This window comes from Sebastes fasciatus, chromosome 21 (assembly GCF_043250625.1).
Source record: "Sebastes fasciatus isolate fSebFas1 chromosome 21, fSebFas1.pri, whole genome shotgun sequence".
NCBI classification, from domain to species: domain Eukaryota; kingdom Metazoa; phylum Chordata; class Actinopteri; order Perciformes; family Sebastidae; genus Sebastes; species Sebastes fasciatus.
In genome coordinates this window covers 8,913,031-8,937,546 of record NC_133815.1, presented here as the reverse complement: position 1 = coordinate 8,937,546, position 24,516 = coordinate 8,913,031, and the positions used below count along the sequence as shown (strand labels likewise).

The following is a 24,516-nucleotide window of genomic DNA, read 5'->3' as shown; positions in this document are numbered from 1 at the left end:
CACCTGGATGAGTCCTTGCCTCTGCTGCACATGTGCAGACACACGCACACAAATACACACACGCACACATAATATCTGTTTCTTTGCCGCCTGCTTGATTAATAGATTGTGGCTGCTCTGACACTCTGTGTAGAATAGGCATTTTGCCTTTGATAGGCACTGACACCAATTCTTCACGGGCTGCAGGAGATGGGTGGGGGGCGGGGGGGAGCAGAAGCAGCACCGGCAAATGACTTGGATGGCGGGCACCTCCAGATGTGGGAGAAACCCCACGGATGTCACTCTGCATTCTCACCGGGACACATTTACATCGTTTACGCTCCCTTTCGGAGATGACAGTCTGCAGATGTGCGCGACGTAAATCACATCTGACAATCGCTCACGAAGAAACAGATAGGTTTGAGGATTACGGTGAGTGATGAGGTGAACACATGCACATCTGAAACAATCATGGTCATCAGAAGTCCAGCACGCTGCAGAGCCACGCTGCTTGGTCTTTGGACGACCTTTTGCCAAACAAGCTGGTCTAATACACCGTTTGTAGCTCTACCTACGAAAAGTAATGCACTGTAATTCATATATATCCCACGAAATCAATTAGTGTGTAATTAATATGTATCCCACAAAATCAATTAGTGTGTAATTAACGTAATTGTGCATCAGGAAATATAAATAGCCGTGAACACCGCGTAGGGAGGAGGTGGATGGGTGGGTCAAAAAATACCGGACTTTCACCCAAGAGACCGGTGTTCATCTCCCGTATGAAACCAGAAGTCAATGCTGATATACTTGTCACGTAAGCTACGTATTTAAGTAATGCCACATCTGGTGATCTTTTCCTAAACCTTACTAAGTAGTTTTGTAGCCTAATCCTAACCAAATCAATCATTTACTAAACCTAATTGAGTAGTTTTGTACCCTAATCCTAACCAAATCGATATTTCCCTAAACCTAACTAAGTAGTTTTGTAGCCTTATCCTAACCAAATGGATCTTTTCTTAAACCTAATTAAGTCATTTGTAGCCTAATCCTAACCAAATCGATCTTTTCCTAAACCTAACTAAGTAGTTTTGTAGCCTTATCCTAACCAAATGGATCTTTTCTTAAACCTAATTAAGTAATTTGTAGCCTAATCCTGACCAAATCGATCTTTTCCTAAACCTAATTGAGTAGTTTTGTAGCCTAATCTTAACCAAATTGATCTTTTCCTAAACCTAACTAAGTAGTTTTGTAGCCTAATCCTAACCGAATCGATCTTTTCCTAAACCTAACTAAGTAGTTTTGTAGCTTAATGCTAAAGAAGTTGTTTCCTGTGAAGACTGAAGTTTATTTTGAAAATACTGTATGCATGTAACGAGCGGATATTGACATGTGTTGCTGGACATTCATAGGAAACATATCGAAAAAGGAGAAATAACTTCCATATCATAATTACTGTTTTATGAGAAAATATTGTGCAATAACACAAGATAGCAGCTTTACTGTCAATAAGACATTGAATAAAAAAACATTTACTGCAGGAAACTTCAACAAGTCTTTATGCATCCACATCCAGAGTCCTCTACAGCACTTTGCAACTGCAATATACTCCATGTGAGATACTACATGATACTCTAAAGCTAGATGAAAAACTATTCTCTCTTTCCTCGGGTAAAATTTATATCCAAACCATTTTGGATTGACGCTCTCTGTAAAAGAAGCTTCATTTCTTCCCCTGGATGTGTGTGTGTGTGTGGTACAAGATGAAAACATCTGGAAGTCTGCCACCGTCTGAAGGGAGCCTACTGGGGAAAAGCTTATTGGAGGAAGGGATGGCGAAGCTGACACACAGAGCTGCACACACACACACACACACACACACTGCTTCCCCACTGAGGGAACTCTGACAGAGGCAGCCCTACCTGTCACTGTGGCAGCAATTATCCTGCAGGCTCTCTCCACGGACCGTCTCCTGCAGGTCTCCACATTGCTAACCACATCACTGAGCACACACATACTGTGTATGCACACTGACGCACAGGAGGGCACACTGCACACCCGCAAGTACACATACTGTACATATTCATAGACACACACACACACACACGCATACGCGCGGTTGTGCTTTTCATCCACAATTCGCTTTCCACAAGCTAATGGCTCGAACGAATCGTAATGATGTGTTGGTGCAGACATCCTGCTCAAGCCAGGAGAAACACACATCATTACGTGGATGTGAGTGCTCATGCAAGCATGCATACCTCTTCTGTTATAGATAAATGCATTATCGCAGATGAGACCGCTAAGAAGTCCACAAATACACGCGCTAGAAAACCTAAATAAATCAATAAATATGCTAAAGCTGTCACAAGGCTGAGTTTGGAAACGGAGCAGGCTGTATTAGCATGAGGCCAGGATATGAGCTCCAGTGAGTCAAGACATAATAAGTCTTGGATATTGGGGAGAAAAAAACCCAGACATGCTCAGAAGGACACAGAAGGACAGGGTGTCCATTTTGGCTGCAGGGAGGTCTTCCCGAGGAAGGAATTGATCTGTTCCCCGCTGGTTCACTGGAGCTCGGATCCAGGACTCAGTCTGAGTCTCAGGAACAGGTTGCTTGTACGGAGCTGTGAAGGGTGATTTCAGAGAAAGGAGAAGAAAAAAAAAAAAAGAACCCAATGTGACCTCATTACCGTAGATTTGTTCCGACTGTCATTAGGAATCACAAACGCCATCACTCAAGTCAGGAATATGAGGGAGAGGATGAGAGACGGGGTGAAGGAAGCAGGAGTCGGGGGGGGGCTCTGACTGTAATCAAGTGGATTTGATCTGAAAACAGGATCTATCATCAACAAGCTATAGATAACAGAGAACATCTACACATGCAGTGCGTTTACCAAAGCATGCATTTGGCAGACAATTACCAACATCACACATTAAAATGTTGCCATGATGAATCCACCGTAACATGAAAGCAAGAAGCTACAGTTTGGTACAAATAAGATAATGTTACTGTGATGGGCAACTCCTCACAACTGCTTAACAGACATTTTCAGTTGTGAACCACAAACACAAACCAACATTTACATCATACAACCACCTAAAATTCCCAAACTCTTGGGTAAGGTTAAAGATTTACAGTTATATATTGATAAGATCCAATAAGTGTAACCAACTGTAACATACTAATCCAAGAACAAAGCGAGAACAAAGTAATGCACTTGTGTAGGCTGACAATAATCAGCATTTATAATGAATAAATGTAAAAAAAATATAAATGCTTCTTCAATTTTTGGAAATTTAATGGCCAGAAAATAGCCTTGAAATCAATATAAGACATGCTATTACAGACTTTATCTATGTACCAGACAAATATTTCAGATAAATAGTTAGTTTAACCGTTTTAACCAGATTGAATCTGATTTCTTGGCTAGAATCATATTTATTTTTCTCTTATTCTTGAAGAATAATTAGTAACTCTTTGCTAATTTAGTTATATTTGCCACTTATTTACCCTTGAAAATGGTCTACAAGGACATCCTGGTTGCCTGGTGGTTGAACTATGTTGTATCTCTACTGTGACCAAATAATGTAATGAAGGCAACATGCCCAAAAAACAAATCTTTTGTCAGGAATACTTTTCCTATTATATGGTCCAACAGTAGCTCACTGTTAATCAAACATCATCATGTCTGTTGCCGTCATAAATTAGTAGAAAAACTACATTACTCACACTCTGCCTCAACTGTCATTAATCTGTTGGTATTTGAAATTAAGGCTGCAATCGTCAGGGCTAACAATCATTTTCATTGTCAATTAACCAGCCAATTAATGAATTACTTTGTCAATAAAATAGTGATAAATGCCATCACAAACACCAAGGGGCTGTCTTCAAAATGCTCATTTTGTCAGACTATTAATCCAAAACCCAAAGCTATTCACTTTAAGAAACTCACAACTGAGAAGCTAGGTACGTTTGTCATTTATAGCTTGAAATATGACTTAAAGCTAGGGTTGGTAATGTTGAGAAACTAGCAAGAGTACACTAGATTTTTTTCCAACCGAAAAGCCCAGCTCAGTGTTGCCAACTCTTTTCCAATGAAAGTAGCATTAGCTCCAACAGTCCCTACATCTAGCGAGAAAGTCACCAAGTCGACAACACTGACAATCCGTCCGTTCAGGTTTTCCTCCAAAGCCACTCCCCCAAAATTATCATTATGAACGTAAACGACAAACGTGGCTATTGTTAGTACTCGCAGCTGTCAAACTAGCAGCTTGTGGAAGACTCCGGTGACGCACAATAATGACACAGGCAGAGGATGAGTGCACGGGTAGAGACCGCGCAGGTTAACCATAGGGCAGAATGAAATGATTGGACGGGTTTATTACAGTCCTGCGACAACGATTTAGTTTTCCTTTTTTTCTCAGAGCATTTGATTTATTGTTTGCTGTCGGGATGTAATGAGAACTTCAAATAATATAACAAGAAAAGTTTTATGAAGAACACTACCAAACCTAGCTTTAAACAATTTATAGATATTGAATCATAAATAGTAGCTAATTCATTTTTAGCAATAACAGACTAATCGTTTCAGCTCCGTTTGAAATGAGTTGAGAATAAATGTGACAGTGCGACTCAGTAAAAGATGCCACCATTTTCTAACACGATCCAAAATGGATCCTGAATCAGACCCACACTGAACTCCTGACAGAGTACAAACTCATCAAAATAACAGTATGAAAACACACTTGAAAGATGCACCGATTACAAAGCGTCTGTTTTGTCCCTTTTTCAAACAACCTCAGCCTTCCAGTTCAAACTAATGCACTGGCTGAGCATTTTAAATTTAATTTCCGATGCTCTTTTTTTCTTCCGCTGAGGTATTCAAAATGCTTTCAGCTGGAGGAGGTTAATGTCAAAGCGAGCACATTTGCTGTCAGCGGCCTTTAAAGTCAATCCCTCCCACCACGTCTACAGAGCAGTGGACATCTTTCCACAGAGAGAGTGGATAAAGTAACCTAGAGCTGCCTCCCTCTCTCTCTCTCTTTCTCCGTCTCTGTGAAGCATCCTGGCTGCTCCTCAGATCGCGCTGTTAATCTCGCCGTGTTGCCTTCCTGTGTACAGCTGGGAGTGGTGGGTGTAAAATGACAGCGTAACACAACAGTCTCACACAGGTGTCAAAATGACAAATATGACATTTCCCTTCAGAGATTGTATTAGTTCTGATATCATTTTGCATTCAGCCTGCCTGATGTGTAACCGGGCTCTTACTGCTTCAGGACAAAATGTGATCATCATTATTATACGTCTAAAGCAGAGCAGCTGCGACTGCAAAGAGAGGGGAAAAAAAAAAGCAAGAAATGTATTCAGGATGCAATTCAAAAAATCAAAATACACAGTTTGACTAGTGTGTTTGCTATTGTAGAAGCCCCCCCCCCGCACACTCTGAATCAATCATCTTACTGCGGAGTTTCTCAAACAATTCCTTTTAAAAGTGAGGCAGCGATTCAGAGTCGCAGCGTGATGATTAAATCTATACACCACAGCGGCGCCGACATACTGTTTTTTTTTTTTTTCAGCTTCCTAAATAACTGCAGAATCTCTCTATATGTTCCAAACTCTCCTGAGATTGAACTAAAGTAGTTAGAGTGGGGGAAAGACAAGACCGTATAAGCACACCTCCCCGTCTTTTTAAGGACACCTGTTGGGCTGCACGGCTCATCTCCTCCTCATTTAGCCGTCTGTCTGGGCTCCGCGGCGGGGCTGATTACCAGGAAGAGCTGATTCCAGTTGCACTGCTTATCAGTCTAATTAGAGCCCCTGGCAGGTGACTTGAAGGAAGTTGTGTCTCTCAGCTACAGCGATTTGTACAGGCATGCTAAGCTGCTACATGTAACAAGGAAGAAGACTAACATGTAATAATAAAATAGACGGGTGTGACATTGTGGCTTGAGAATTGTCACTGTTAGTGTGCGGGGGAAGTATTTTCCGGGGCGCCTTGAGGAGGTTTAATAGAGTATTTTGCATCACAAGAAAATTTTCAAGCGGTGACAACAAGTCAAGAGCAAAGAGGCGACATCTTGACTAACATCCTCTGGTTAAAGTATCAACTGTCAGAAACCGAGAGTATAATTGAGACAGGCTATGGTTCAATAGATGCAGCAGAGAAAATGGAGGATGAAATGAAAGCTCGATTTAAAAAAAAAAAAACACACAAAGAAAGACAAGAAAAGAAAAAAAAAAAGTGAGAAGTAAGGGCGGAAAGATATCGAAAAGAGTTGAGGACAGAGGAAGAAATCCACAGGAGGCGAGACAAGTTTTCCAGGTAGTGTATCAGTCACCGGTAAAAGGTCACTCATCTGCTGTTCGCACATCCAGGTGCTAATGTAACACCTCTCACACCTTCCCCGGTTGCCTGTGTCTGGCTGCCTGCAGGTTGGTGGGCAGAGAGACTGTTGTTTGTGCTAGAATAATATGCTGTAATCCCCCGTCTCAGATGTGGCCTTAACACAGGTAATTGGACTTGGAGTGTGAGGAAGCCTGTGGCTAGACACATACACACACACACATACCGCTGAGATGCACATAAACCGCAGTCTGATTTGAAATAACAATAGAATTGCTCATATTCTCAAGAAAGATAACAGGCCACTTATGAAGTATAGCTGCTTCTTTGTTTCTGGTTTTACACTGATTTTTTGTCACGCTTGGGATTTCTCTGCACGGTGAAGCGGTGTACATGGGGCTGTATAAAAGAGATCATCTGTAGTAAAGTGAGTTTGGATGGTGGATTATGTTTTTAATCCTCTCCCAAAACCAAAAATACCAGAACAAAAGCGTTACGAATCAATTAAACTGTGAGTTTAAGCAGCAAAGTTAGCATGTCCGGCAAACTAGCGTAGTAACCGACTGTTATGTCCAAGACCAAGACGCATTTCATTCTGCATTTTGTGCAGTTACAGATTATGTTAAAATAGTGTTGTGTTAGCCAAACAAATCGGTTAATCCTCGGCCTAAAAGCTTTTTCTCTTGTAACATTAGAATTGAAAACATAATGTTTGAAAATACAAACAATAAAGCATAAATGTCCAAGTACTGTATGTACAGTAAGCTACTGTATGCAGCTAAACAGGGTGATATTAGAATAAAACAACTGATCTGATCTTACATGTTTTCTTATCATACTTGTAATTACGACTGTCAATCAATTAAAAATGTTTTAATTGCGATTAATCGCATGATTGTCCATAGTAAATCATGATTAATCACAAATTAATCACACATTTTTTTATCTGTTCAAAATGTACCTTAAAGGGAGATTTTGTCAAGTATTTAATACTCAAATATGCTTTTTTATGCAAATGTATGTATATATTTATTATTGGAAAACAATTAACAACACAAAACAATGACAAATATTGTCCAGAAACCCTCACAGGTACTGCATTTAGCATAACAAAAATGCGCAAATCATAACATGGCAAACTCAAGCCCAACAGGCAACAACAGCTCTCAGTGTGTCAGTGTGCTGACTTGACTATGACTTGTCCCAAACTGCATGTGATTATCATAAAGTGGGCATGTCTGTAAAGGGGAGACTCGTGGGTACCCATAGAACCCATTTTCATTCACATATCTTGAGGTCAGAGGTCAAGGGACCCCTTTGAAAATCACCATGCCAGTTTTTCCTCGCCAAAATGTAGCATTTGGAGTGTTATTAAGCGTATTTCTCAACAAGCTAGTATGACATGTTTGGTAACAGTGTAGTTTGAGCCCAGTACAACCTCCAAAAGATCGATTGCGTTAATGAGTTAAAGAAATTAGTGACGTTAAAACGAATGTGCGTTAGTTAACTTTGACAGCCCTACTTGTCATATAAGAACTAGTTCTACACAGCGATACAAGAACAATGCTGTGACTTTATTTCCATGTGTTCTACATGGATCATCAACTGGTGAGGGACTTTTAGCATGGTATCGTTCCATCATGGGCCTATTTACGACCCTTTTCCAGGGTTCACATTATAACACTAGTGAGCCGGAAACATTAAAGGGAACATATCTCGCTCATTTCCAGGTTCATACTTGTATTTTAGGTTTCTACTAGAACACGTTTACATGCTTTAATGTTCAAAAAACACATTATTTCTCTCATGCTGTCTGTCTGAAACGCTCTGTTTTAGCGCCTGTCTCTTTAAGCCCCCCTCCTGAAAAAGCCCAGTTTACTCTGATTGGATTGTGAGAAAAATATGGTGCAACGGTAGTTCTCAAGCTGTGGGCAGTATATTATAATGAGTCTGCATATGACATAGGAGGGAGAGCCAAATCTGAATGGCTTGTTGAATCACATGTTTTCTGATCTACGCAGCCCACAAAAAAAGTGAGTTTTTCATAATATGTCCCCTAAAAATTCAGCTGAAGGCGGCGTTTTCAACCAACTAATGAAGCCAACATCAGATTAACTATCTAGCTAACTACCGCAAAGCGGGGCAGGGTTTACGAAAGGTCAATTAAAATACATCTTCATACTTTAAAAAAATGATAATCCACAATGTCTTCAGGCCAGGCGTACTTCAATCCTTTCAATCTATATGCAAAGACATAGCTGCAGGTATTTAGGCATGCTCACTCTCTTTCTGGAAAAATGATCATATATATATAAATTCCTTTCCTTTGTGTCATCCCAAGTCAATCTGAGGTGGATATTGGAGTTAAATTGAAAGCCTTAAAGAGCGGTTTGAGATAGGAGGGAGTTATCACCTCCACAGAGCTCCTCTGTTGCAGTCCAGCCTGATGCATACAGGCCACTGACCCATGACAGTCAGCCCGTATCGATTTAAGAGGAGGCAGAGGACACAGAGAGAAAGAGAGAGAGACAGGGAGGGAGGGAGGGGAGGAAAGAAATGAAAAACAGTGAGGAGGCCAGGGAGCAATATCCCTCTTAAAACTTATCCATAATTCATTGTCTTTTCTTTCTCTCTTCCTTCTATACTTTCTTTCTCTTTCAGATGGGTGCACGGCGGGGGAATGTTCATTTTTAAGGGGGATTAGCGACGACCTATTTTGAAATGCATCCCTGTGGTACTCGTTACACACGCGCACACGCACACACACACACACACGTACAGTACGAACATTATAAGGACGCACACTCGCAGCCTGGATCGTACAGCCACGGCCCTACTGTGGGAAAGAAGGAAATGTGCCCGACAGGAACCATTTCTATACTAGAGAGATGATTATTCCCTGTTTCTTGAAATTTGAAATTATAATGAGGTGAATCCATTACTGCAGGTTTTAATGCTTATAATGTAAAAATAATAAATTCATACATAATATAGGTATGTTCCTGCCAAAAGCGGAACATTGTGGACATTGTGCCAATAAAGCAGAGTCTGAAAGCAGCTCTGGACTGATGAGGAGCTTTGACCATGTGGTTTTTAAAAAGGTGTCATGTTGAATCCATTAAGCTCTGTGAAAGTTGCAATAATACTTGCCTTAAAATGTAATAATATTACCTGTCCGCCCAAAATAAAGAGCTGTGAGTTCCTCTCGACATGTCCACTCCTCTCTCTAACTTCTCCTACTCATTTGTACATTGGGAGGAACAGTATGAACAGTTAGATCATGGTGGAACATTGAGCATGTTTAACAAAAAAGCAGGAATTACATCCATATTGGACACTTTGCTTCAATGTTTGGTGCCAATGCAGGAACTACTGTGCCCTTTATGTAATGTTTTAGTTGGCTATCGCTAACCATTACTGTACCTTACCCACAGTTTACTTGCTATAACCACGATCATTCCTTAACCTTAACTGTACTGCCGTTGCCATGCAAGCTATATTTTCAAATACTTTGGTATTAGACACAAAAGAACCATCCAATACAGTTGGTGGTTCAGCCCAGCAGAAGAGTTCTGGGAATTAGTTGCTATAATATGATCATCATTGTAAAATTATATTTAGAGATACACCGATTTATTGGCCTTCATCAACATCGGTATTAGCTGATATTCGTCTTGTTGATTGCCATCGGCCTATCGGCAAATAAGATGACATTCGTCAATGGCAGTGTCCGCACTTCATCACAAAACAAATATTTTTGTTTGTCTGTGTCAGTACTGAAACATTCTTCTCATTGAGTAGGTAGTTGTATAGCAGCTGAAAAGGCTTTTATTTATTTTATAAAAGCAGTTATTTTTCAAAATATAATAATATATTTCTAATGTGAAAGAAGGTAATAGTAAAGGTTGCTTAATAAACAACATGACAGTGCATGATTGAATTTGTGCTCATTCAAAGACAGCGTAATGAAATGCTAAATGACTAAAACAGCCCAGTTATTCTTCTTATAATGAAGGTATCTTTGTTTGCCTGGCACAAAAGGGGGAATAAATAACAACAAAAAACAAACTAAATAACAACAACAACAAAATAATAACTGGCATTGTCTATCGGCCAAATTGTTATTGTAAAAATCTGTATCGGCCCACAATTTCACAATTGTGCATCCCTACCTGTGTGCTTTTTAACTGTTGAAATTAAGAACATTTTGTGAGTTGGCCAAACAGCAAAATTAAACTCTCCCTCTAAAACTATCTTGCTGATCCAAATATGTTTCTTACTGTTCATCATCATATATATACAGCACACTGCTTATAAATAAAGTGGTAACAAGAAAAGCGTGCAGACATACAGCATGTCTCTTGTGATAAAGGTAAAGAAAGATAGCAATGAAGTCTAGATCTCTCCAGGCCACAACAGTGCATTATACTGTACATGTCACTTTGCAATATAGATATCCACCTGCAGAGTTCAGTCACTCCCACAGCTTTGCAGTCAGCGGGGGGTTCATGCGTTTTGTATGACAAGATTGCATGTAAATACAGCTGTGCCGTGGGCACATCTTGGCACATCGTGCTTCTCACGCTTCTCACGATGTCCAAAAAAAATCAGCTCGCCATGACCAACATCAAGAAAAAAACACAACAGGACTGGACATTATTTACAGAGTTTTCAGCCAGTTGTGGATAACGGTTTCTTTACATCCACGCTGTTTTATGTTTAAGGTGGTGCACAAACTCACAGGTAACAACAAACACATCTTTGTGAAGAAACACAAACCATAATTCCGCATGAAAACAGAGCCAGCGGTTAGTCACGGCTGCGAGTCGCCTTAATTACTGCTTACGCCGAACTACTGGGACGCCACAATCTGCATTACAGGTAAAAAGGGGGCAAAAGTGGTCCAGAAGAACACAAACAGATATAAAGAGATGCACAAAGGAAGTGAAAATTGAACATCTGTCTTTTTTTCTTTCAAGCCCCGTGCCAAAGAAAGCTGGTGCTGCACCTGGACATGAATTATAGAGAGGCACTTGGATGAGGGGGGGGTGGAAGAAAGAGACAAGAGGAAGAGAGAGGTGAATGAAAATGAGGGGACAGGGTGGATCTCACGTCTCCCCCATCTGGAGACACTCACCGGGTGGCTCTATGGGATCAACGATCAATTGCCAATAGGAGGAATAACACGGTGATATAGTGGAGCTATACGCTTCATAAAAAAGTTGTATTAAATTATGCATTATAGCAAATAATAGTGGAATAAAGGCGTTTCAAAAATAATGACAGCTCATTGTGTATCCTTGTTGCAAAATGGCCCTCAAATTCTACACTATGTTTTCAGACAGCTGTAATCCTTTAGGAAAAAAAATATATAATTATTCTCAAAGAGGAACTACAAAAGCAAATAGTGCTTTGAAGATGGAAAGCCCGAAATGTCACCCACCCGCTTTGAAGCTCCCTGGCTCTCTTTGTTTCTCTACACTTGTAACTCGCAAAACCACTGACAGAGCGCGCTGCATTCAGGGGCCAATTTAGTGCGGATGTACCATTAAGAGAAAAAAACAAAACTCACACATACAAACACATGCTCATGAGCTCACACAGTGATATACTGTAGAGACACACTCAAACACCTGGAAAGGCTGCATCGTGCAGCAAATGTATGGCCATCTCGCTTTGTTTTGTACCAACCCTTTGTGCTTTCAAGCACTTTAAGTGTCATCTGCCGCCTCTTTGATACACAAGTCCATTAACAGACATATACAACAAATACAATATACATCTATCTCCAGTATATTTAACCTCATTATAAAGAGTTTTTGTAACTGTAGATTAGTTACTCTTGATGAAGTTTTGAATGTTTTACATCCGGTTTAGAGAGTGTAAAGCTGAAACAAAGAGTTGATTAATCAATCAGATGAAAAAAAGAATTGGTGATGATCGATTAATCATTTGAGTCTTTTTAAAAAAAAAAAAAATCTCGTTCCAGCTTCTAAGTTGTGAGAATTTGCTGGTTTTCTTTGTATCATTTGATAGTAAATTAAATATTTTGTGAACTAGGAAATTGTTGATTTTTGAGAAACCAATTAGCAGATTAATCGATAATGAAAATATGTTTAGTTGCAGCCCTAGTGTAATGCATCATAGGGATTTGATAAACTTAAAGGCGCAGTGTGTAGGATTTGTGCCTCTCTAGAGTCAGTGTTTGGTTTGTCCGTTTTGGGCTACTGTAGAAGAGCCCATCTCCGTGAAGAGGACCCGCTCCCTATGTAGATATGAAGGGCTCATTCTAAGCTAATGGAAACACAATTCTTATTTTCAGGTGATTATACACTACAGAAAACATACTTATTAATATTATATTCCATTTCTGTTTCTGTCCATGACTATAATACATCTCCAGTGTTCTTTAGGCTCCTTGGAGGATTTTTTTTTTTTGGCTTTCTGTTTGCCAGTTAACTAATTTCTAAATGACTTAATTTATTTTGTCACATACTGGCTGCTGTTCTGCAACAAGCAGGGAAATGTTGTTGCATATTGACAGAGATTAATTAAAGCACTATAAAACTTAAAGCCACCATGTGTACAATTTTCATGTGATGCATTCAGTAGACGCTTTTGTCCAAAGAGACGTGCAAACGAGGTACAATTAAAGCAACGTATCCTCATAATACGGTTCGTATGATATTTTACGAAAAGTTATTCCTCAGTTTTCTATGCGTTTTCCTACGAATGTCCAACATGAGACGCACATGTCGATTTCCCCTCCATTCTTTTCAAAATAAACTTCCGTTTAGGCAACAACATGACTTGGGTTTAGGAGAGGAGCGACTTGGTTAGGTTTAGGCAACAAAACTACTTAGTGAGGTTTAGGAAAAGATCGTGGTTTGGGTTAAAATAACTCCTGAAGTGGACAAATGAATGAACGTTGACTTCTGGTTTCACATGCGGTACAAACAGCAGTCTCTTGAGCAAAAGTCTGTTTTTGTTTTACACAAACAACCACCCCAACATCCTCTCTATGCGGCGTTTGTCGCTATTTATACTTCCTAAATACGAATTACAGTGAATTACTTTTGGTAGGTATAACTACAAACGGTGTACGAGAACAGCCTGATCCAAGTAGATTGAGAAGCCTTCAAGAAAAAGCGCCACAACACTCGGTTCCACGTTCCATTTACCAAAGAAATAAGTGTATAGCAAATTACTTTTTTTTCCTTAAAGATAGAGAATGATGCAGAGAGAAGTTTTGGTTTGTAGAAAGTGAAATTGAGGGAAATTGAGGGCTTTAATTCCTCTTTAAATGTAAAACATATTCTTGTCCTTACAGGTCATTTGGACTACTAATGAGTTCTAAAAATGTTATTATCTTAAGTTAAATTTCTGCTAATGGGTTGAGACAATTTCATCTGTTTCAGAAAATGCATTAACGTTCTTGATAATAAAACAGAGATCTGCATTATTTCATCTTGTTTTATGAAACACACACTTTTTGAAAGTATATGAAGTAAGAAAGTCTTATGTTCAATAAAATATAATGTGCTCTAGCTGCACGTTGCTTCGAATGAAGGCATCGTTCCCAGACAAACAGGAACATAAAGCCTGCGACTAAACTTCTCTATAAGTCAAACAAAGCCTTCTCAAATTTTCAGTATAATGGGAAATGTTTCAATGCTTTTCTTTTATTGAATTATGACTCATAGAGTAGCAGGAGATGGAAAGAAACTCATTTACATAGCCGTTTGTATCTGCTGCCTCATAAAGTAGCACCCATCAAGTATACAAACCACTGTGCACACAACAAACACGACGCACAAGTGCCTGCTGTTCTCGACATGAGGGCCATCAGCACATGGTCTCTTCACTGTGGGTGCAGGCATGGAAGATGAAGGGATGGGGGGGGGGGGCACGGAGAGGAGGGGCGGAGGGGCGGAGGGGTCGGGATGAAGCAAAAAGGGAATGAGAGAGTACTGCTGGTGGTATAGAATCGAAGAGGAGGTTGGATTTTCTGCTCAACATGGTGCTCAAACCCGCAGCAAGTATCCGCTATCTCAGTGGTCAGACAGCTTCTTCAGCTCCTGCTGTTGTAGCGACAAAAACCTCTAAGAGAATACAAAACATGAAGATCCCAAAGGAGGCTGCAGACACAGGGCTCTGGGAAGTTCTTTAAAGCAAATAATCTAAATGTTCTGGTGTTTGTGAACAGTATGGATGAAAAATGTCATTTTACTGTTTAGATGCAGAGAGAAAAACTGTGATGTGTGACCGTCTCATTGCGACTTTGTGGCAAAGTGTGCCGTTTTGTCAGTTCATAAAACATGAAGCTAGTGAGCCATTGTGTTATTACGTTTACCACCGCGTGTGAGAAAATGTGTTGTTGCCAGCCGTCCTGCGTTGCTCAGCTGGAAATTAAATCATGGTAAGATAAAAAAAAAAAAAACTCTCATCAACACTTTGGCTCAAATCCAGAGATCAATTAGAAGAAAAAAAAAATGTGGAGTCACATTATGACGAGTCCCTGCAAACTAGAACTGTTTGTACCAAAGAAATACACAAATAACATGATCATTAGTTTGTCATGTACACTCTGTGTGACTGCAAATCTTCTGAGAAAGTCCTGGGTCGAATATTATCTACAAAACAAGGAATATCAAGAGGAAATAAGCTTGAAGTGGACCAATCCAATGCATGCTCTATTATGGTATACTAGTGCAGTGCCTGTTCGGAACGGAGGTATTTATTTGATATTTTTAGGTTTAAAAACTGAATTGCTGATCCATGCAAGCCCTGAAAACATTATTAAACAAATAAAGTTAAAAGTAAGACTTAAAATCCTAATCTTTATTGTCATCTTCCTTCAAGAACAAACTTACAGATGCAAAGTATTTAGTGTGAGTTTAGACAATGGAATAAATATATTCATAACCTTGTCAGAAAGTTGGATTTTCTACCAAAACCAATGTGTTGATTCAATTTAAAAACGCTCAGTATTGGCAATTGAGAAGGTACCTTAATACCACGGCATCATGCTTTGACACACTTCACATTTAAACACATCGCTGTTTTCTTAATCCGCGTCTTTCTCATCTCAATGCTTTTTCCCCCCGATGAAACAATGCATATTCAATTTTTGTTTACGAACTCGGGGTCTCCCCGGGTGTCTGAGAAAGGTTGCTCCGTTGTTCCAATTTGCGTTGCGTTTCACCCCCTACTCATTAATCTCCCTCCTTTCGCTGATAGCTTCGTTTCGTCCACTAGAAATCGCTTTCAATTATTCATGCCTATTTTCCACAAATACCTTGGAGATGGAATTAGCAAACAAACAATGCCAGGCGACACTAATCCTCGTCTACAGCAAAGATCCTTTAATGCACTAGAGATCTGGCCGGCTGTTGACAGGCACCTGTTACTGTCTTCAGCTGCTTCGCAACAGCCATGTTGACACAGTAAATATGTTTACAGGAGCAGTGCAGCCCTGACCCTGCAGTACACCGAGGTGCAGGGATAATACTGAAGGAAAAGGAGAGAGGAAGGGCGGGAGAGCATGGAGAACGGGAAAGAGCACGAGTGAAAAGGATAAGGGGAGTGTAAGACACAGCTCAATTCATCGGTCGGGACATTCTTGGCTCCTCGGCACAATAGCGAACGTTTCCACATGACACCTTTTTCTCAAAGAGTCAGCGGCTGATGAAAGCTCGCTCTCCGGGCCAGGGACAAGGATAAAAACTCGATGTTTTAGACTGATTTCCAGATGCCAGAATGCCCCGTTTTTTTAATAGCCGTCTTTGACAATTTGAGATATTTTCTCTTTCCTGGAGGCACTAGAAAAACAAAACAAAACCGAGGATGAAGCATCGTGACCTTGGAATTAAAAAGACATCTGACGCCCTGGTGGAAAAGTTTCCAGCAAAACAAAGCGCGCAATATTTAGCGGTTTACTCTGACTCATACAACTCTGGTTATCTAGCATCCTGCAGCAAGCAAACACACACATTCACACACACACACACACACACACACAAACGCATGCATGTGTGGAGTAAACATACTGCGGTTTACCTATTGCAACAGACGGCAGAAGTTTCCGAGATCAACAATGCATAAATGTTAAGAAAGACGGAAAAGTGAGATGTGTCATATCGAATAAGCATCATAGTGCGTATATGTATATGTGTGTATGTGTGTGTGTGTGTGCGTGTGCCCTCTAGCAGACAGGAAGATGATGCAAGGGAGCCTGGCAGCGTACTACTGAGACTGAAAGAAGATAGTGAGACTGACGGTTTAGACGACTGAGAGCCGAGCTTGTAGCTGGATGACACACACACACACACACACACTTTCACACACTCACTTCCTCACACACACACACATCCACAGAGCCAGGGGCGATGGAGGAGAAGAGACTGAGGAAGACTTTGATCACCGAACTGAGCACATTCAAGCACTCAACCAGAGAGGGCAGTCAGTGATGAGGAGGAGAGAGGAGAGTGCCCAGGGAGAGAGAGAGAGAGAGGGGGGAAGAAGAGGGGGTGAAGAGGGAGGGAGAGGATTCGGGTTGTTTTCTGACCTCTACGCTCATTGATACAGATGTTAAGGCATGAACACACAGACAATCAGGCATCCGACACAGACACCGCCGAGCTCTGTTGTGTTAAAAGAAGAAAAAAAAAAAGGCAGTTTTTCTTGACATGTTTCTTGATCGTGCAAACCCACGCTGACAAAACTAATTTCATTTCAGCCGTGTGAACGCTGTGTCTCGACATGAGCATATTGAAAGCGGTGGCAACGTTCAGAAAATGTAATTCACGCTTATTTCTTTAGCCTCTAGCCGCTTGCTGAAATATTACAATATCAAACCAGACACACACACCTGTGTCGCATAGGAATCCCCGCGGCTTATATTACCTTTACAAACAGTGTATGTCCGAAAACAGGCAGCCGCAGCACTAACAGATCCGTCCTCCGCGCCGCCTGAGATGCAGGTGGATAAACCATTGTGCTGTTTGCGAAGAGAGCAGGTAATTATCGTTGGCATTTTGACAAGTGTTTGCCAGAGTGAAGGTCAACTCTGTCTGCGTGGGAGATCTATGCTAATCTGCTCAGCTGGAAAAGACTACCACTCACCACTCAAATGGTAGCTAGCACCATTATGCAGTTGCAGCTACCGTGTTTTCACTTTAGAGTCTGCAAGGGTGTGTGTGTGAGAGAAAGTGTGTGTGTGTGTGAGAGAAAGTGTGTGTGTGTGTGTCTGCAAGTGGATCAGAGAGGGTACTAGGCCTTCCCACAAAAAAGAGAGAATAGACAGACGGACAGACAGAATCAGGCAGACAGACGGAGACAGTCGTAAGAGTAAGATAGAAAAAGTTAAACCCAGTTATATTTAGGCTGGCTCTCTTATGTTTTTAGAACAAAACAATAGACATAGTGTGGGCGGAGTATATTTCACATCTGCCCACAAAGTATAGAAGTCCTCTTGGCTATGAGGGAAACTTCTCATTAAGTGCATTTCAACCCACTTGTTTTTATGCTGATTTTCAATTTGAGCATAAAAAAAAAAATTAGTAGACAACTGCAATTTAAAAAAAAAAAAAACGATGCTTGGCTGAGGTGGAAAAATGTGATGTATCGTTAAAAACAAAATGTGACAACGGAAACGGACTTAGTGAATTAATCGTGACGTACATGAAGACTTGAGGCCTTTACACACCAGGAGCGAATAAACAACATGAAAAAGCGAAATACTCGCCTGCGAATACTATATGTCTTGGGCTTTTATTGTGAAAGGTAAGAACCAAAGGAGTGGATCTGTCTTTGTCAAGGTTGAAAGGAGTAATAAAGTTTGTCGTCCTGGTTCGGACTACAGAGCCTCTGTGTTGTTGTTTCATAAATATAGACGCTACTCAACCGGTTGCACACAACTTGGTTGGATGATGCCTTTAGTTGCGGTGCGAAAAATCTGAAAATCAACCTTGTGGGTGCCCTGGTACCTCACCTGGTAGAGCGGGCGTCCCATGTACCAAGACTGAGTCCTTACCTATCCCCACTCTCTCCCCCTTTCACAACTATCACTGTCTCTCTTAAATAAAGGCAAAAACGACCAAAAAATAATCTTAAAAAGAAAGAAAATCAACCTTGTTCTGAAAAAAATATATATATTTTTCGTCGTGTAATAATCACGTTCTGTGTAAAAGTATCTGTGTAACTCCTGATATTCGTATAAGAGCAGCTGATGGAAACGCCCTTACATACATTTTCTTACAATCTTAATCTTAAAAAGATTTTCTGTAAATTCAGTTAAAAACAGGAAGGTAATAGGAAACTTGATTACTGTCTTTCCCCCAAAAACACATGAATTTTCTCACCAACATTTCTGCTGTCACTTACATGTGAGTGTGTGTCTGTGTGTGTGCGTGTGTGTGTGTGTGTGTGTGTGTGACAGAAGCAGAGGCAGGAACATGGGGGCATACATTGTCTTACGTCCACGTCTCTGCGTGTCTCCCTCGGGTGACAGCCGTGTGTCAGGGTCTCTGCTCTCTGCTCCAGATGGCCCAGCCAGTTGCTCCCAGGGTCCCCAGGCTCCCAGCGCTCATTGACCAGCGCCGGGGTTCTCACGGCCTGGGGGCCCGCGGACTCATTGCTTCGGCCTGGCCTCTGGGGCCTTTGGGGCCTCAGAAGGGCTCCGGGGTCGCCCAGCCGTGACAGCCGAGACAATGGGAGTGCACTCACCCAGCTCCCACCCACCACCTACCAGCCTCTCTTAACACATACGTACACACTCACTCATCGTGGTGTTTGGCCTGGCCTTCCTTGACCACAGTTGGTAGACAGCGGCCAAGTCGCCAGGCGTCGTTTTTAACATAAAACGCTCTCAGAACCAATTAAATAACAAGCGTAATTATCATAGAAGTCTGGGAGATGATCGATCAAAACACATCCATATCGTCATTAAAAAAATAATGACAGGACACAATTATAGACACTTCACGAGGCGAAAACACCGTTCCTACACATGAATCCACCTACTCACTGTGAAGAGCACAAACATGTGGAGACAGGGTGTAGATCAAATCCATCATCAGCTACAAAATGTTGCTTTACAGTGAGCAAAAGCAACTCTGGCAGATCCAATTTCCCTCAACTGAAGCTGATTTACATGTTTAGAAATCACATTGAGATTGAGAGGCAGCAAGACGGCAAAAAAAAAAGTTCTAAACAACACATTTCAACATTGGTTTTAACAGCTTGGCTGCCACTTCATCAAATATTGAATAAATCATTTCTTGGCACAGTATGAACACAGCTGCAAAAAAAAAAAAAAAATCACACACACAAACATGCACACATCCGAACACGCGCGCACAAACACGGACACACAGAATGCCTTGTAGTTTTGATAAAGCAGCAGCTTTCTCTTTTGTTTTGCAGCCGAGCAGGGATTAGGCAGTGCGGGTCTTTGTCCTGCGGTTTTCCAGTTGAGCAGAACACAAGAGCCTCTACCTCCACTAATACAGTCAGACCTCCCAGCAGGCCTTTCACCACACAGCCGCTAAGAACCTGCTGCCCAAAAGATGCTTTTCAATGAGTTATCAAATCTCCTCTATACTGTCCATGCCTTTCAACCGAGTCTCTTTGTCTATTCTTTTCAATGGAGCATTGAACACATCAAATAGAAGTGATGGGCAGATAGATGGACAGCAGAATGTAGCAGAGCTATATTAACCTCCTTCAGACGCTGCACAGTACAGTCAAGGTAGCACCAGTGAAGGTTTAATATGTTGCATCTGTACAGTATGTACAATATAAAAAATAACTACATCTATTTAAAGTAAATGTGTAGCATTCCAGGAAGGGCAGGGTGATAATTTAATTTGAGAATTTCTCTAAATGGTATCGTATCGTGATGAAATCATATATCAAGATATCGTGATACACAATCACATCGTCTAACTTGATGTCTTACGGGTAATTTGGTTACTCTGTATTTGTGTGCATGCATGTAAAGAGTCAATATTGTTTAATTTATTTCTCTAATTTCACTTGAAATTGTCATTTTGCACTAAAATTCATAATTAAATGAGAAAATACTTTTCATTTGTCAAGTATTTAATTCACATAGGAGTATACAACACTAGGCTTTACCATGTGGTTATTTCATATAGACTATTTATTAATTGAACTACCAGAAAACATTGTGATATATATCGTTATCAAGATATGAAATTACCTATATCAGGATAGGAGATTTTGATGAGATACAAGATTTTGGCCATATCTCCCTGATCTAATTCCAGGTAGTTTTCCAACAGGAAAGTTAATCTACCACATTTTTGACAATTAATTATCGTTAGAGACGATTCATTAAGCATGAATTATAAACAATTGCTGCTTCAAGCTTCCCAAATGTAAAGATTTTTGGTGTTTTTTATAATTTTAAAGTAAATACAGTTGGGTTTTGGGCAGGGCTGCCCCTCTTAGTCGATTAGTAATCGTCCGCTTTGGTCTTAGTCGACTAAGATTTGTTTAGTCGATTAGTCGTTTTTTAAGCTTTTTTCATGCTGAATGACTTATTTCCAAGAAACTTGGCACATCTCTGGTAAACACAAATTTTAAAATGGTGCTTTTGTGTGATTCTTTGCGGAGAAACTCGGTTTTACAGATCTGTCGATTAAATCAACTAATCGACAAAATCGTCGACTAAGAATTTCTTTAGTCCAGGACAGCCCTAGTTTTGAGCAGTTGGTCAGATAAAACAAGACATTTGAAAATATCTCTTGGGATCTCAGGACTTGTGAAAGTCATTCACTATTTTTTGACATGTCAAAAAGCAAACGCATATCTTCTCGAGCAGATAATAAGTCATTTCAAAGATATCTTCTTGCATTTCTATGCAGACGATATTCAACTATACATCTCATTTAAGCCTCAAATTGTCTATTCTACAAAACTGCCTCGATTCTATGAAAAATTGGATGGCAGATTGTTTTTCTACAGCTAAATGCAAAACAGAAGTTCTTATTTCTGCCCCAGCTAGCTTTGAACCAAGGTGATAGAAAGTCCTGGTTCTCTTTATTCTTCTGTTAAATCTGCTCTCCGTAATCAACACGTAGATGTGTCTAAGGACCAGGCTTTGAGTCTTGTTTCTACCAGCTGAGGAACATGCTTAAACTCAGGCCCATTGTGCATATTTCATTCTATACATTTGATGTTTTTAGCGTATTTCTTTATGTCTGCATTTCATGTCTATTATTGCGAATCAATTTGTGGCGTCTGCTCTTTAAAAGGTCCCATTTAAATAAACTTACTTTCTACTTAATCAGCTATAAAGAAGAATACATTTGCTGAATTTTCTACAGCATACTGCTACACTTTTTTGGTTTTCTAGTTCCATAGCTGCTATAAAAACACGCTGTGCAGGCTCTCAGCAGCAGGTTGAGCAAAGGATACAGCAGGGGTTTTGATGAGTTCATTAAGAGGCCACGTCATTTATGCACAGTCACACATAAGGCAATGGTCAGCCAGGATTACCCAGGTGGCCGCTGCATGTGGGTGTCAGTTTGATTTTCAGATTCCACTTAAACCATGCTGTTGCTCCACAACCTGGTAACCACTGTGAAATCGCTATGCCATTGCCACATTGTGTTGAATTCAATGTCATGCATGCATATTTGGAGTCGGAATACAGCTAGAAAATTATTTGAAACACGAAAAGGAGAGTTTCTGCATTCACTTCACATTGTCTTTTAATATCGGGGGGGAAGAGCGGGAAGTCCACTCCACTTCACACTGTGGGGGAAATAGAGGGGGTAACAAGGTGGGAGGGCGCAGGAGATAAAGCAGGATTTGATCTAAGGTCAGTGGGGGCACACATGTAGCTCTAGAGAGGATTTAACCATGCTGCTGTCTCCAAGCGCCATTTTTACATTTTTAATACATTTCAGAGGTGCAACCTGCGATCAGTTGGGACTGAACGACAACGAAGTAGTTTGATAAGCTCCGTCTGTCGCCTTTTACAAATCACTATTCAGGTGGGCTGTATTCGTAATTCATCACCATGGGTCAGCCTGATGATCATGTTGACTTAACATTTCGTCTGACATTTCAGCCCTGCTCTTGCCCGTCATTAGCTCTCGCCACACGCCACCTCATCAAAGTCAGTCACACAAGAGAGGAGGTAAAAAAAAAAGAAGTAGATGTAAAAGAAAGAGAAAAAAAGATGCTATGATACAGTATGATTATTACACCTCATGCGGGAGAGTTAAATCTGCCGCAGCTGCAATATTTGCTCATTTTGCTAAACAAACGTTGCAAAAGTGGGACGACGGCGAGGGATAAATACGGATACACACTGTAATCCAACAAACACACACGCGTACGAAAACTCACACTCGGAAAACCACTGAACCAAAGCTCAACCCCCCGGCCCAACCTTTCTTGCGGTAAATCTGTATCATCAGCCATCATCCAGCACATCCCTGATAGGAAACGAGTTGGTGCCAAAAAATTTCGCCGCGTAGGAAAAAGTGGAGCAGCAACACATTTCAGCCAATAACAACACCACCATGTTGATTCCAGTGGGGTGATATTGGATGATATTGACTGTTGGGAGTATTGCTGCGCTTCTCAAAGTCATTTCCGACCAAAGCAAGGACATCGACACACACACACCAACGCCAACGCCGGGCAGATCGGAGTGCAGACAATGAACAGGGGAGTGGAGGCATACTGACAACCCTCTTTTCTGTGGGTGACAGCTCTCCATCAGTCTACATCAAACAAGTGCATACATGCAGCCACACACACACACAGAGGACTATACACTCTAACTGATTGGCTGGTGCAAACCTGTTTCAACCTGTCACCCTGTTGGACATAATAGAAGACCAAATAAACTGTCCTCTACCACTGTATATGTGTGTGCGTATGTGTCTGTGTGTGTGTAGACAGACTCATCGTCTCAGTAATTGATGGTCATCTGTCATTGCACACTGTTGATAATCTTCTCTGGGACGCGGGGTTTGTCTGAACAAGATGAACACCAGCCTATCGTACTGTATCTGGAGAGACTAATCTGTGTTCTCATTTACTGAAGCACAGACGGTGACAGAGTGGTCTGGCTCGTGAAAATGAGATGAATCGCAATGAAGGTCGTCAACAGCAATCATCGTGTGATAGGTGATAGAAGAAGAAAAAAAGATATATATTGACTGCTCTTACCTGCAACTTGAACCAGGTCTGCAGTGGACACGTTCTTGGGGTTGGGGCCAATTCTGAAAGTCAATGCTGGACCCAAGACGCTGCAGAAAAACAGCAAAGAAAAGAGCAAAATGAGCAGTTGTATTTAAAGGAATAGTTTCAGTCTGTTAAGTATGAAGCCGGAGACAAGACACATCTTTTTATTCACATTATATATGCTTAAATGCAACCAAGTTGATGCTTCAAGTCTGTTTTACGACATACAGTAACTACAGTGATTGTATGTTGGACTCTGAGGTGTGTTCAAGCAATACTATGCCTGAACACACCTTGAGTAGACTTCCTGATGTCTCTGCTGGTTGCAAAGCTTCTGCTTCCGAACAAGAAATAGTCCAGTGCATAACCCTCCGTAAAACAGCAAATTACAGCTTTTACATGTATTTGTTCAGATTAAACATGTTAATTAATGAGCTTTAGAGGCGCTGGTAGGTGGATTTCAATAACTTTGGACAGAGCCAGGCTAGCTGATTCCACCGGTTTCCAATCTTTAGGCTAAGCTCAGCTAACTGGTTGCTGGTGGTAGCTTTAGATTCACTGGACAGACATAGACTTGGTAACTCTCGGAAACAATGAGAAAAAGCATATTTCCCAAGATGCTGAAGAAGAGAGAAGTGGCAGAATGCACAAATAAATGGTGTGAACGATGAGAAGAGAAGCTGTATTTCTGAAAGAGATGTGAATCATCATGAATCCTCCTTCCCTTTTTCAGTTTGAATTTGGCCAAAGACCAACGAACAGTCATCTGCTGAGCACCTTGTTTTCTTTTCACCTCCAGTAACCTGCCTGTACTCCCTGAGCCTATACTCTGTCTGGTCAGGAGTCAGCTACAGACTCCTCTCCCTGGGGCAGAATAAATGTTTGAGGTCCCTGAGGTTGAGCATGAAATAAAACCTGACAACCCCACCAGACTCTGTAAGAACTCTCTGCAGTGGTCAGA

General features: G+C 40.9%; 1 protein-coding gene across 1 annotated transcript in view; it reads right to left on the bottom strand.

Annotated features, from left to right (window-relative positions):
• ptprn2 (protein tyrosine phosphatase receptor type N2) overlaps window positions 1-24,516 on the bottom strand; it is a 132,340-nt gene that overhangs the window by 61,241 nt on the left and 46,583 nt on the right. The window contains exon 10 of the mRNA XM_074622592.1: window positions 23,541-23,620. Within this exon, the coding sequence (XP_074478693.1) occupies window positions 23,541-23,620 (80 nt within the window). The remainder of the gene's footprint in view (window positions 1-23,540; window positions 23,621-24,516) is intronic.